The sequence below is a fragment of the Salvelinus alpinus genome, chromosome 28, assembly GCF_045679555.1.
Source record: "Salvelinus alpinus chromosome 28, SLU_Salpinus.1, whole genome shotgun sequence".
NCBI classification, from domain to species: Eukaryota; Metazoa; Chordata; class Actinopteri; order Salmoniformes; family Salmonidae; genus Salvelinus; species Salvelinus alpinus.
Window position 1 is genome coordinate 10,946,630 of NC_092113.1, and position 14,427 is coordinate 10,961,056.

General features: G+C 44.1%; 1 protein-coding gene and 1 pseudogene across 2 annotated transcripts in view; both read right to left on the reverse strand.

Annotated features, from left to right (window-relative positions):
• The window catches only part of mtor (mechanistic target of rapamycin kinase), a 134,837-nt gene that overhangs the window by 109,173 nt on the left and 11,237 nt on the right, over positions 1 to 14,427 (reverse strand). For both annotated transcript variants that reach the window (XM_071371596.1, XM_071371595.1), the window contains exons 19-28: positions 10,223 to 10,473; positions 9,680 to 9,766; positions 7,763 to 7,930; positions 6,005 to 6,117; positions 5,419 to 5,581; positions 4,822 to 4,914; positions 3,837 to 3,980; positions 3,233 to 3,375; positions 2,620 to 2,782; positions 2,202 to 2,347 (exon numbers count right to left, since the gene is read on the reverse strand). In XM_071371596.1, coding sequence (XP_071227697.1) covers positions 2,202 to 2,347; positions 2,620 to 2,782; positions 3,233 to 3,375; positions 3,837 to 3,980; positions 4,822 to 4,914; positions 5,419 to 5,581; positions 6,005 to 6,117; positions 7,763 to 7,930; positions 9,680 to 9,766; positions 10,223 to 10,473 — 1,471 coding nt within the window. The remainder of the gene's footprint in view (positions 1 to 2,201; positions 2,348 to 2,619; positions 2,783 to 3,232; positions 3,376 to 3,836; positions 3,981 to 4,821; positions 4,915 to 5,418; positions 5,582 to 6,004; positions 6,118 to 7,762; positions 7,931 to 9,679; positions 9,767 to 10,222; positions 10,474 to 14,427) is intronic.
• LOC139557161 (intelectin-like) lies at positions 10,835 to 12,157 on the reverse strand (annotated as a pseudogene).

A 14,427-nucleotide genomic window follows, 5' to 3' on the forward strand; every position in this document is an offset into this window, starting at 1 on the left:
AGCCCTTTCTTTAAGAGGCCTTTATATTAGCAACAGCACCAGGGGGACTCCGTCCAGCCTCCAATCATTCAATTCAAACGAGAAAACATTTCAATTCAACACAAAATGTTATAAAATGACAGGGAATTTGAATGACACGTCATGTGAGAACCCATTGACATCGACTGATTTCTATAAAAATTATATTGCTTTGATCCTCTAATTGTATGAATTTGTTGAGCGGCGTGTCCAGCTACCAGACAGCAAAAGCGACAAGGAAAAAGAACAGGCCTTTTAGAAAAGGCTAAGAAAACATCCTTATCTTAATACCTAAGCCGACGTGATTAAATAGCAAAGGGAAAGGATGGTTTCCATTCAGATTGGTAATTACTTCAAGCAATGAAGGAAGAAATGAAAGAAGGATTTTAAGTATTCGAACAGGGCCCTAGGCTCACCTACCGCAGTGGTCTAATGGATTAACCCCAGGTCGCAGCTCCTAAATCATTTTTGCTGCCTCAAAGTCCCTCATGCCTTATTCATACTGTATACCCCTGCATCTGGACGGCTGTGGAGCATCATCAAAGTCGCTTTCAATTCCTAGGACGGCGTGGATAATGGAAAACTGTGCATTTCCGCTTCTGTAAATGCCTTCCACAGATTTGAAATGCCTAAATGCTAAATAAATGAAGACCCATATGGTCTGACTAGACTACGTTTTGAGATGACTTTTTGGCTTACAAATGCCAAAATTAAGGTGCATTACTAGGCCCACCAGCAACTGAGTCCCTGATACACACAGCTTTCTCTCTTTATTAAGTAAAACATTTATTTGCAAATCCACTGCAAAGGCCAAATGTATATTTGGGGATAGGGAAAGAAATGGAAGACAATCTTCCAAACGTCCTAACTGAAGAATATCATGCAATGGCCCAAGAAATCTCTTACTTCTATATACACCAACCAAAGTGATGGAATAGAACGGGCTGCGTGGTGCACAGGAGTCTCATGGGCAAAATACTAGGTTATTTTATGGGAAATCCTGGAGAGGTGAGAACCAGATGGGGAGATTGAAAACACTGAGCTGCTGGCTCCCATCATTCATCAAGGCTGGGAGAAATTGAAAACAGGCCCCTGAGAGAACGCTATTCCAGACCACTCGATGGATGAAAGGAGGCAAACGTCCAATTAAATGGCTGGAAAACAGTTCTCTTTATACAATACCAGCGTAAAAAACAAGGGTGAGAGGTGGGATGGAAAAGATGACAGGAGATATGAAAGAGCTATCGGATGGGGGATGTATCAACCATTATCTGACTGGTGTAATAAGTTAGAATCATTGACTAAAGGATGTTTAACAACCCCTTTATCAGAGGTCGGCCTTGTCTCTAGTGAGGCTTTGTGGTTCACAAATACACTAAACAAAACCCAAATAATAGGTCAATGGAAGAACTAGCGAAGAGTAAGCTAAGAATAGTTGTAGTGAGGTGAACACCTGTTCCACTGTGTCCCAACTCAAAACGGACTCCGATTTGGGTAAAGTTAAGTCTGCCAATGCTACAGTGACTAGGCCTAAAGCAAAGAAACGGAAAAAAAGCGCTTAAGCATTAGCTACGGTCGGTTGTTCCATTCATGGCACACTAATCAAAACATCCCACAGCATCAATCGTAGCAGCCTTCTTTTCAAAATAGCTGCCCATCCAGAAATGATCCACTCACCTTTTCCATGCGGGACAAATTCCAAACGCATATTTTCAAGGGTCATCCACAAAATGGACAAAATGTACCAGACGGACATTGTACTTACGTAACCGGCGCGCTCTCGCTCGGTTTACACTTTGTCATCAAGGCAAGTGACAGCTACTTTTAACTACTGGACATCTGGCATCTGTCCTCTCCAGCCATGTACAATCACACGCATTCCACCAAAACTGACATGAGGGAGCCAAAGAAAATGGCTAAAAGCACTGGGTCTTCCATTCAAGCTATTTTTTGGTTAGGCTTCACCAAGTTGAAATGACCCAACACAAGCAAGAGTTATATAACCCAAGGGGAACCATACAGTAGCCGTACTGCCTCAGTAGCTACCTGTAGAATGTCTGAACGATTGATGCTGGCCATAGCCAAGTCTGGAAAGCACAGGAAATGTAGTGTGCAACCACCAAATACTCCCCCGTTCTAAATGGGTTGTGTAGATGAATGTGTTCTCTTAATGAGGTTCCTACCTGATGAGGGACTCTAGGATGAGAGGAGAGGCGCCCTTCTGAAACTCCAGCTCTTTGTAGTGGAGGGCCTTGGCGTAGGCACGACATTTGGCAGCCCTCTCACCCAGCAGAACAATGCCATTGTCGTCTCTCAGAGGCAGAGGACCCTGAAAAGACAGAGGACATTCATTAGACGGGTGGATTGATGGAAGGATGGATGCCGTGGCACTGCTCTGAACCAGCGTTATCCAACGATGGGGTGGGTACGCCTTTATTCCAGCCCACACATGATTCAGCTAATAAATACCCAGACAGAGGATAGTGATGAGTGGATTATTTGAATCCGATCTGTCACTGCAGAGCTGGAACGAAAGCCTGCACACCAAGTAGTTCTCTCCAGGACTGGAGCTGAAGACCTCTGCTCCGAGTATGAACCCACCTTATCGCTGTGCTCCATGAACTCAGCCAGGTTTAGCAGGGTCTGGGTGACCTCGGCGATGTCCTGGGAGGTGAGGGCCAGTTCGATGCTGCGGATCAGCTCATCCTGCTGATCCTCACTCAGCTCAGACCAGCATGACAGGAAGGCTGCGTTGAACAGGTCCCTGACAACGGATGGGAAAGTTAGCAACAGCTTAACAACAGTAACTTAACATGCTGATATGCTCAACCTCTACATATATTTTTTGTATATAATTCATTTAAGTCTTCAGGGCAAGATATAGGCCTCCTGTTTGTCTTGTTGTGTGTTTGAAGGACCATAAGTTCATTAGTCCATCATAATAATTATATTGGTTAGGCATCAGAAGAAAAAAATTGCCCATGGATGCCACACCAAGGTGTGCCCAAGTTATCGCAGCAAAACAAAACATAATCTGGTTTAAGAGTGGAAAAGAGGGGTCTTTTGGTTCAAACTAAACTGCAACTTGACACTTAAGAGGACCTCTGTGGTTTACTAAGGACCTCTGTGGGGGGAAAAACAGGGTGACTGCCTGGTGCTCTGAAGTGTGGTGGCTCTGAAGTGGGATGGAGAGAAGGAAAGGGGACAGCTATACCTGGCGAGGGGAATGTAGGTTTGGGCCAGAGACCAGCACGAGCGCAGGGCAGGGGACGACGACTCCTTCAGCAGGACCACGCTCAGCCGTCTCAGCCACTCCAGCCAGTCGTCCTTGGACACCTTCCGAGCGGCGCCCCAGGCCTGTGGCCACCAGAAAAATGTAATGAAATCACATCACGTTAATGCACTTCATATGGCAACAGTTGGGGAGGGAAGAAGTTTCCATTAGCAGATCAGACTTGTCAGTGTATGGCACTATGTTTAAGAATGATTAGACGCGCCGAGGCAAAGGTGCTTCAAATCGTTGGGCATTGGCATCTTGTAGAAAGGGAAAATTGCCGATTATATCAGTAAGACACGACTTATTGCCTGGTGAAGTGTGTTGGATGAAAACAGAGAACTCTGTCAAAGGAAAAAACATTTTAAATATCCACCATGAGACCCTTTGTATGAAAAATCACAATCAATGGACCATGAAGTGATTTAATAAGGAGTCTCTAAAATCAAAACAACTTCCCGTTTGAGGACAAAAACAAAATGTATTACTTGAAATAAGACAAGGCACAGTGCAGGAAGTAAAACCCCATTTTATTTATCCTGACCTTCTGCAGGGCTGTGGTGCTGACGTGGAGCTTCTTCATTGGCCCCGCCTCCGCCGGGCCGCTACCGACATCGCCCTGGTTACTGCGCAGCTGGCGATGCTGGAAGATTAAAGGATCCTCTTCCTCCTCCGCCAAAGTGTACCCCTGAGATAAACACAGTTACCATGACACACAAACACACACACAAACAGTGAGCTCACACACAAGTTGCATTTCCTTCCTGAAGAGAAGCACACTGTTGACAAGCAACGTCCCTCGATGATTCTTCTTCTATTACACCGTCTGCTCGGAATTCAAATTGAAACGTGCCTTCGTGTGTTCCTCACAAAGACTGCCTCCTCGCTATTCTCAACACATTTCATGGCACATGCTGACAATGTGAGCGGGTTGGAGTCAGGACTATTACCACACGATAGCATCATTGTTTTCTGGTATTCTCAGATTTAAAATTGATTAAATTGTTTATCAATCTACACACAATACCCCCATAATGACAAAGGAAAAACAGTTTATTTTGTATTTTTTTAATATTTGATCATTTAGATTTTTTTAGCTCTAGGAAGAGTCTTGGTGGTTCCAAACTTCTTCCATTTAAGAATGATTGAGGCCACTGTGTTCTTGGGGACCTTCAATGCTGCAGAAATGTGTTGGTACCCTTCCCCAGATCTGTGCCTCGACACAATCCTGTCACGGAGCACTACGGACAATTCCTTCCACCTCATGGCTTGGTTTTTGCTCTGACATGCACTGTCAACTGTGGGAACTTATTTAGACAGGTGTGTGCCTTTCCAAATCATGTCCAAGCAATTGAATTTGCCACAGGTGGACTCCAATCAAGTTGTAGAAACATCTCAAGGATGATCAATGGAAACAGGATGCACCTGAGCTCAATTTCAAGTCTCATAGCAAAGGGTCTGAATACTTATGTAAATAAGGTATTTCTAATTATATATATATAAATAAATAAAAGATACCAAAAACTGACCTTGACAATCCGACAGATGAGTACGTCATAGCGCTGGTGATTGATCCTGTGCTTCAACATCACTTTGTTCACCATGGGGATAAAGATCTGGTACTGAAGCCGGGAAAAGTAGAAAGAGATAGAGAGAGAGAGAGAGAGAGAGAGAGAGTAAATAAAAGAGTGTCGGCTATGTGGTTGTTTATGCATTTAATCTGTTCACATCCGTCCCCTCTGGCCATAACACTAATGACAGACTGGCGATGCCATCTGTATATGACCTCCGTTGCTCATGGTTTGATGGTTTGATCAAAAGCTGTTGCTTTTCAAGTCGGAGCCAGACTTCCCTGCATGTGGTCTGGTTGGGTTTCTAAGGTTTGGTTGGGGCTAAGGGGGTGACCTCACCAACTCTCGTAAACAGTAACAGTAACGGTCCCAACTGCGGCACCATGTGATGACATCACCGACCCGCAGGAAGTAGTAAAAACCACAGCAGGTACAGGAGAGAAACTTGAAGAGAAACGTATGGTCCTGGGGTGTGTGTGTGTGTGTGTGTGCGTGTCAGCTCCTGTTAGCGGTTCTACGAGGGCCCTGTGGATACGGTAACTAATAATGAGGTACCTTCTTGCCCAGCTGGAAAACGAGCGACGACAACGTGTCCATGGCTGTGCTGCGTAGCTCGGGGGTGTTGTCCAGCGCGCGTACTATGGGGTGAATGATGCGCGACGCATAGTCCGTGAAGTCCAGGGACTCCGTCAGCCGGTCTAGCGTCTCCAAGGCAACCCTGAGGGGTGAAGGAAACACTGATAAACAACACCTAGAAAATAAGCTCAGCTACCAAAGCTCACTGGGAGAGCGTTTGGCGAGAAAGGGACGTCTCGCGCCAAATGCTAGGAAATAGAAATGGAGGCACTTGTCAAGCCCTCTCCGCCCCAAGCCCCTAAGTATTTATGAACACTTTCCCTTCATGACGCCCAGACAATAAACGTAAGACCCTGGCACTTAGTATTTCGGAAAGTGGGCCCAGTTTCTTCAGTACAGTCGCATTAATATAATATTACCAATTGGGAGGAGATGGGGAAGGACATTTAACATGGGAGTGAACATACTCATGGGACTCAGTGACCTGTGAGTCAATTCATAAACTGTCAAAATGTACTTCACAGTGCATGTGCTCTATAACCAACTGGATGTGTGTTGAACTCACTTGCGGGCCTGTAGCGGTACGTCCGGGGCATCAAACAGCTTGACGATGGGAGGCAGCAACAGGTGGAGGTAGTCGTCCAGGTTAGCACCAAACAGCTGAATGGCATTGAGGAGCTGAAGATACAATATAGACAATACGGAGTTAAAACGGGCAATGTAAGAAATAAATCAAGGACAAGGTACAGCCCTGATGGTACACCTAATGGGAGAGACTGGTATACCACCAACTGGAGGAGCAGATAGTATGCATCCTGGTTGGATGGTCAAAAAGTATAACAAGACAAGAGGTTCAGAGGAACTTTCGCCACAAGCAAAGTAAATTGTTATGTTTGCATTTTACATATGCAATGTGTATGGTATTGTTCATGAAAAGTGAGTTGCAATGCCAACATCTATGTCTTTCAAAAGGGCTTCTTAGTCATTGTGAGCCAAGGCTACAGAACAGTGTCCTTTGATACTCCTGGCCCTCCTACTTGCTTCATAAGAGCACACTGGTTCCAACACGACCCTCAAGCCATGGATTTCAGCACAGTAAAGTGGCTGGATGTTTTCTGTGCAACTAACCAATTTTCCTGTACATGATTACTGAATGTAAGGGGGCAGCGGGAATGTCTGTGTGTGTGTGTGTGTGTACGTGTCAGGTGTGGATGACGTATAGTCTATGCCATTGACTGTAAGACCCCCTCTTCTTCATTGCCTTGGCGAGACTACAGGAAGTAGGGAGCTTGACTGAACAGCTCCTGTTAATGATGGAGTTGTTTTCTTTTCTCTACTTGGACTGGAAGGTAACCTGATTCATCCTGGCTCTACTGTGAACCTCTGGTAATACATATGGAGGCTAGACCAGGGATGCCTTACAAATGGCACCCTATTCCTTACATAGTGCACTACTTTTGACCTGAGCCCCCCCTATTGGCTCTGGTCAAAAGTAGTGCACTATATAGGGAATTTGAGACATAACCTAGAACTCGGGTTCTATAGACCATATCCAGACGTACTGTAGGAGGTTGCAGCTAGCTGTGTGCTTCTGGTTATCTAATATCCCATCGTTGCCTTAGAGAAACAAGACACCCGCTACACCGGAGAGAGAGGTTGAATAACTGTAGTGGGTTAGTTAGAGTGCGATGGTCACCCTGTGGTTTATTTTCACCCCCAAGATTTAATGTTTGAGGAAAACCCATATCAGTGTCGTAGCTAAAATCGGTGAAATAAGAGAGAGTACCAATTATGCTTGGTTGGCTGGGTAGTTGTAGTGAGTATGCTTTGGCTAGAGGCTAGACTAAAAGGGTTATGGGGTGAGTTTTGATTGCAACCACAAACAAATGGTACATGAAAGAGGAAGTAAACTGGACTTTGAGGGGGGCCATGTCGTGGCAGTAGATTATGATTTTAAAGAACCGATAAATGATTTCATTTATGTAATGGTTCCTCAAGTCCTTATATATTTGACTAACCATGACTTACGGTGCACAATTACAATGTGTGTTGATGTGGTATTCAGTGCATCAGCACATTTACTCTATGTGGTGTTGAGAATATAAAAACACACTACATAGTCCAAAATAATAAAAGTGACTCCCGCACTCAAAATTACCTCTGCATGTCTACGTCAGTCCAATAAGTAATTTTGACCAGTTCTGCCTGCTGACACTCTCTTGAACAAGGTCAAACTCTGACCAAAATGTGTACAAACAAACCCCCAGAAGTGTGTCGAAGTCAGTCCTTATAAAAAAAGATGACATTATCCTCACGACTTTACCTTGATGGTGACGCCGCGGCCCATGCTCATATCGTGCATGAAGACGCGCAGCATGTGTGGGATGAGCTGCGGCAGGTAGAGCTTGAACTCGCCGCCCAGGGCCACCACGATCTGCTCAATCAGCAGGATGATGGTGTTCTGCATGGGGTTGTTAGGTGTCCAGTACTCCTATGGAATGAGAATAATACACATGTAGTTACTTGCAACGACTGTGATATGTATATGTGGTGGTTATACCTCCCTTAGTTGAATGCACTGATTGTAACTTGCTCTGGACAAGAGTATCTGCTAAATGACGAACATCTCAAACGTAAACCATTAATCTGACTTGATTTACAAATTCCTCGTAAATCCTTCATTGACGCCAATGGGAGACGGTTCTCAAGTTAGGATCCCGCCCTTAAGCCATGGAGGGACATTATCTCCGTATTGAGAAATGTGTTTTTCCTAAATAATGACTTGACCTGAATTCACACAAGTCCAGGTCCTTATGTTTTGGGCTTTTTATGGTTTGTACAGGTTTAAGAGCTTCGGAGGGTACAGCCAAGGTGCTAGCGACCAAGCACTACCTCATGCGGTCCCATTGCCATTCATTAGGAGAGATGAGGGTCTGGGACTGGGGTAACTGGGTCAAATGGTGTTTCCATCAAGAAACGCCAGATTTAGAAGGAGATTCCTTCTCTATGCAATGCGACGTCCTCACGTGCCAGTGGTGGGATGCCAATTTCCTGTCAATCAGCTCGGCACACTTTCTCAGAATGACTCCGCCACCACTATGAAAAACAGGGCTTAAGATCTGTCACAGCCACTGGTGATTGGGAGATAATGGGGGTGTAAAGGAATGTAGTCACGCAATACATTGAATTGCCAATAGCCTTCAGCTATGAAAGCTCTTAGAGGTATTTTGTGAGTGGCCAGTGTTCCAACCCCCGCTTTCCTGCTCTGACTGGAACTAGCCTACATTAGTGCTGCTATTCCTACAACAGATGATGTGATTTCACCTCCTGAAGTCCCGAATGGCTATTCCAGCCCCTCATCTGGACGCATGAGGTAGACAGTTACTACAATGAATAGAGCCCTTTGTTTTACTCACCATTTATTAACTACAGCTAAAATGTGCAATGGCTCAGCTTCCCGGAAAAGTTACTGACTGCTGATTCACAATGTTATTTTGATTACAGTAAATAATGGACATTTGATATGTTGTTCCTTGCTAAATGAGTATGTACTGCTAGACCAGCGGTGGCCAAACTTTTTGGCGCGAGGGCCACATCTGGATTCTCTAAATTCAACAGAGAAAAAGGACCAGTTATTTGAAAATATAAAAAAGGTGCATTATAATTTCTACCTATTTTGTCTCTAGTTTTAGGCGTTCAAGAGTGGCCTGGAGTGTTTAAAAAAAAAAAATTATAATAATAAATCACCCCCCTACAAAAATAACCTACTCAAACCTCCTGCGGGCAAGATTGAATGGGCTCGTAGAAGGTTTTAACAGTTGCTTTCACAGTAGGACTTCTCACAGGTCTTTTTTTCTTTGCGCTAGTGCCATTTTTTAGTTAATTGGGAAGGAATGACACTGTAGAGTGGAGCAGTTTAATAAAATATTTCAATACTGAACGTATAATAGATACTGTGAGAAAACGACCAAATAGTCATTTCTGAAAACAACTTTTATACAAACAAAATAACTTCTCCATATCAAACGGCTTTTAATGGAGCAACTCTTTTATTCTAGATGGACAAACAGGCTTCGTGCCACCAAGAGAGTCACGCTCAAGTCACATTTCCCCTTGCGCATTAGAGCCAAAGAGGAAAGTCAAGAGAGAAATGTACACAATTAAGAGTTCGCAGCTGTTTTCTGAGCGAGTGGAAAAAGAGAGAATGAAAGGGGGCCTTGTTTTTGAAGAGGCAACTCACTCTGATGAGTGTGAAGATGTCATCCATGTAGGGGCGGATGTGGATTTTTACAAAACACACGACCATCCCCATCTGCTGGAAGAGAAACTGAAAGAGAGGGAGAGAAAATAGCAGGTGTAAGCAAAACACATTGATTGCTCACCAGTCAGGCTTCACTTGGGAAACTATCTGGTTGTGGGTCAATGCTTTAGTTACGTGCATCTCGACTCCCGATTTCAAACCCCCATTTATGGAGCGGAAAGCGTACGGTTGTAATAATAATGGGTTGGCGCAAAACGACTTCGTAAAAAAGCAGGTAAAATCATTGGAGTGGAAAGGTTCTACCTTTACATGTATGGCACATTCTTTTTAACTTTACAGCTACCCTGACTTCTACCCAGCTACCTCTAAAAATCCATTCTTTCACAAAAAAACTAGCGGTAGTACTGAATTTCAGCTAAAACAAAGAAATACACAACAATTAAAACAGCCACAAGTGCCAATCAACAAGGAGAAATCATGAAACACGACATAGTTCCCAGCTAGCAGTAGCTAGCTAGTTACCTCTCGGATGCTAGCGTCGCACACGCGGATGACGTTGAGGAAGGTGGGCATGACCTGCGGCAGGAACTGGACACACTTCAGGCCCAGGGACTTGAAAATGAAGGTGACCGCCTGCACCACCATGGTGTGGTGGTTAGAGAGTGAGGGGTCACGCAGGATGCGCATCAGTGTCACGATGGCCACCGCCGGGTAGAACTCGTCCAGGGGGAGGTTGCCCATGTTCACCAGCATCTCACTGGTACTGTAGTCAGCTGAGAGGGAGAGAGAAAAAAATATCTAGCACACATGACAATTTTTTAAACTTTTTTTATTATTTTCAGGCCACTGAGAGAAACAAACCATCCTTTTGTGAAGGCACAGTGCCTGTATTTATTTGTTTGTAGCCACTTAAATAAACATTATATTAGAAAAATACAAGCCACCTTTTCTAGTTTTTTTGTTTCTTGACATGTTATATTTATTGCAATATTGATGTTACACAGGGAAGTGTTGTGATTTGACAATGTACTGCAGTTCACTGAACAATGCACATTAAATGTAACAAACTCAAAACTGTGGCATGCCTTTCATGCCTACAAGACAAAGCATATTGAAACATAACGAAACACCAACTGCTGTCAATTTCTCCTTTAGAGTAGTCTTTATTTCAGTCATTCATATTCACACAGTTATAATACTCATCACTCTTTCTACTTTATAACAAGGAAACTATGATACAAGTATTCCATCTTACTACAGGGATAAGGCATTTATAGATTAAACAAATGAAAACCCTCGTTCTGATATGTATATTATATACAAACAGTATAAACAAAATGTATCTTTACATACATTTGATAACAATGGATACATTTGATTTAAAAAAATTGCGGTAATATAATGCATTGATAATCAATAGGAAGAATTTTAACGGTAGAAGAGTAACACAGCTGCTTCAGTAATCTGCTTTGATGCACTCCATTCTGTGTTGGTCCCATAGCCATTCCAGTCAAAGGATGGGAAGTCGCCACACTGACGAGGGGCTCCCTCAGGGAAATGTCCACCACCACCAATACAGTAATGTTCAGTGTCGCCGCCAGCTGTTGGTTTGACCCCAGAGCAGATAGCCATGGCCGCCTGTTCATTATTTATTGGCCTGAAAGTGATGAAGCCAGGTTCAAACTGGTTTCTTGAGTTGGGTCCGTAAAATTTTCTTGTGGTTTCTTTGTCCCCAAAGTCGTACACAATTGGAATGACAGGTCCTGTGTTCCGACTTGCCTCAACATTATATCTCAGTGGGTAGAGCTTAAAGAGTTGATGCAGATTTCCCCCTTGAATGGAGAGGAAGCGTTTCTCTGTGTGGTAACGGAGGATGGCGGCTAGGTTCCAGTGTTCCATAGGGGAGTTGTTGGGAACGTGCCACACCGAAATGTCTTCTGCCAAAATGTCATAATACCCAGGATTCTTGAAGTCGTCTGAGGTGGCACCCTCTGCGGTTCCAAAAGTGGCCCTGTTGGCCCAGTTCCCATCTCCATCTGGATGGTTAGGGTTGCTGCCTTGCTGGCTGGACCAACGGTCGCCCATTGTGCACTTCCCATACATGTTGTTCTCGTGCACGCTCGCCACAAGTGTCCAGCCGCCGCCAGCGGTGGTCATGTCGCAGAAGGTCTGGTAGACTGTCCCGCAGGTTGTGGTCAGGTAGTACAGCCCATCTTCATGTTGAATATATCAGTCCCTTATTTCCTTACAGCTTCTGGCAATGTAACTAGACCTGTTCCTCAGCCTTAAATCGGTTGCGGCAACAACTGGAGCTGCTGCATATTGAGGCAGTTGCACCAACAATAGATGGATCATTATCAGGAGAACAAAATACTTCATGTCTTCTGTGGTGAGTTCTCAGTGAAGTATCTATTCAGTCTGTGTCCAAGACAAGATATGTTGTCAACCCATGGCAATGCTTATATTTATACCCTTTAGGGCCCACGTCTCTTTTGTCAACTGTGACCAACCCAACATCCAAATAAAGTTAATATTTCATTAAGTTGTCAATAGGGTTGCTAAACTCCGGCAACTTTCCCAAAATCTGCAGGTTTAAAAGAAAACCCGGTTGTAAGTTCCCGAAAATGTTGCAACACAAGTTATCAACAAACAAAACGTGGCGATAAGCACGTAATAAAGGACAGTCACTACCATCATGGGGCTCTTATTATAACTGCTGTATTCTATGTTGTTGGACAATTGAATGTTCTCAATATTTGGCAATGAAATTTAAATGAAAAAGTTCTAAAATCATTTCAAGGTCCTATTTCATAATGCATATAATGTTAAAAAGGTTTATTCGGACATCTAGCAATGAACCCTTTATCTACCTCCCCAGAGTCTGAACTCATTTTTATGTCTCTGCATTCAGTATAAAAGGAAGTTAGAGGTAGTTTTGCGAGCCAATTCCAACTAGCGTTAGGCAATGACTGGAAGTCTATGGTATATACTACCATGCTAGCAGTTACCATAGACTTCCAGGCATTGTGCTAACGATAGTTAGCAACTTCCTTCAAACTGCACGAAGAGACATAAAAATGGTATCCACGAGTTCTTCTGACTCCGGGGAAGTAGATAAAGGGTTCATTGCCAAAATACTGAAGTATCCTCCCAAGCCGAGGATTCTTGCATCACGGTCTCAAGACCCTAGGTGACCAAGGCCAACCCTGTCTGCTGCCGTGAGCAGGATTTGGTTGTATGGTCGAGTCAGGGAGACCGATATATCTGATATTCAACGTTTCATTGGCCTAGCATAGGAGTCGAGTTTCAGCCCTTAACGCAAGTACCACACTTCTTAATACCTTTTCCCTCCCTTTACGCTCTAGTCTAGAGCCAGACACAATAGGCGAGCACCTGGGCAGAACGCCTGTGTTCCTTTGGACAGGACAGCTTCTCTATCACCTCACGCGCAGTACATCGGGCCTTTACTAGGCCCAAGACAACATGAAGAGAACAATGGAGACTTGGCGCCAATTACATCAGCAACTTTCACCCCCGAACAAAACAGATCTAGGTTTGTTTGTTACAGTGCGTCAGAGGGTGCAGAGTACTGTTGGGACTGGAGCATTGTATCAGATCTCACCCTGAGCATGCTACTACATTATACCTTTATCATTCTTGAGCCCCCGGTGCCCAACTCCCTTAGCCTGACTTGTATTCACTGGGTTGTGGTTGTGCTCAAGAGAGGTCTGGAGCACCTAGCCAACCACTGGAGCCACAAAGGGACAGCTAAGGTGCCACATGCGGCTCCGGAACCACAAGTTACAGACCCCAGACATAGCCAATTACTTTCTAGCACTTAAGCAGGAAATGCAGGACCCCAGTACACAGCAGCAGCCAGCTGCCAAAGACTATAGCTGCATGCCAGAACTTAGAAGTTGCTGACGCTTGACAGATCTTACAACGCCTGGATAGGTATTTTAAGTATCAGCTAACCACATTAAATGTTGCAGCAATTTGTCAGTCGATGGCGTGGCACGCAACCGTTGGTTATTGCGTTGCCTCGCCTTAGCTGTGGAACACGCCCTATAGCTGCTCCAGACACTGACCTTGGCTTTAACCATATCCTACATTGGAGAGAGATAGCTTCAATTCCAGACTGAGCCACTTAAGCAGGCCAAACTGCTAAAGCTTTTACCTTTCACAGAGCACAGTCACAGCGCATCTGTGTGTTAGTGACACATAGCTCCTTATTGACATTATTTTTTTTCTTCTTACAATGCTTCTGGTAAATTGATTCACATATGACAAAGTTGTTTAAAAGTTGCTGAATGTTGGATTTGAATGTGATTACTTCTGTCATTTTTGCAAGCTGTTTTTCTCTGAACTGACTAAAAAGATAGCGCCACAGGAGACTGCACATTGTATTATCAGATGTGAAGCCTTGTGTGAGCTCAATGACGTAATGTGACATTGACATGGAACTATCTTTGAGAACTCTGTCAAAGCATGAATATGCCTCGGGGGCCCAGTCTAAGACACGGAATCGAATCCCTACCTGCATTCATGCGAAATATTTGTGATTTATGGCATGGATATAACGTACAAACGTACAGAATTTCACTCGTAATCTCCAGTGGACAGTGTAGCCTACTCCTGTGACCCAAATGACGTCAAGGCATTGTTCTCGCCAGCGCGGGTCATATAAAAATCTGCCAAATTCCTCTAAAATCATTACAAAGTCGTAT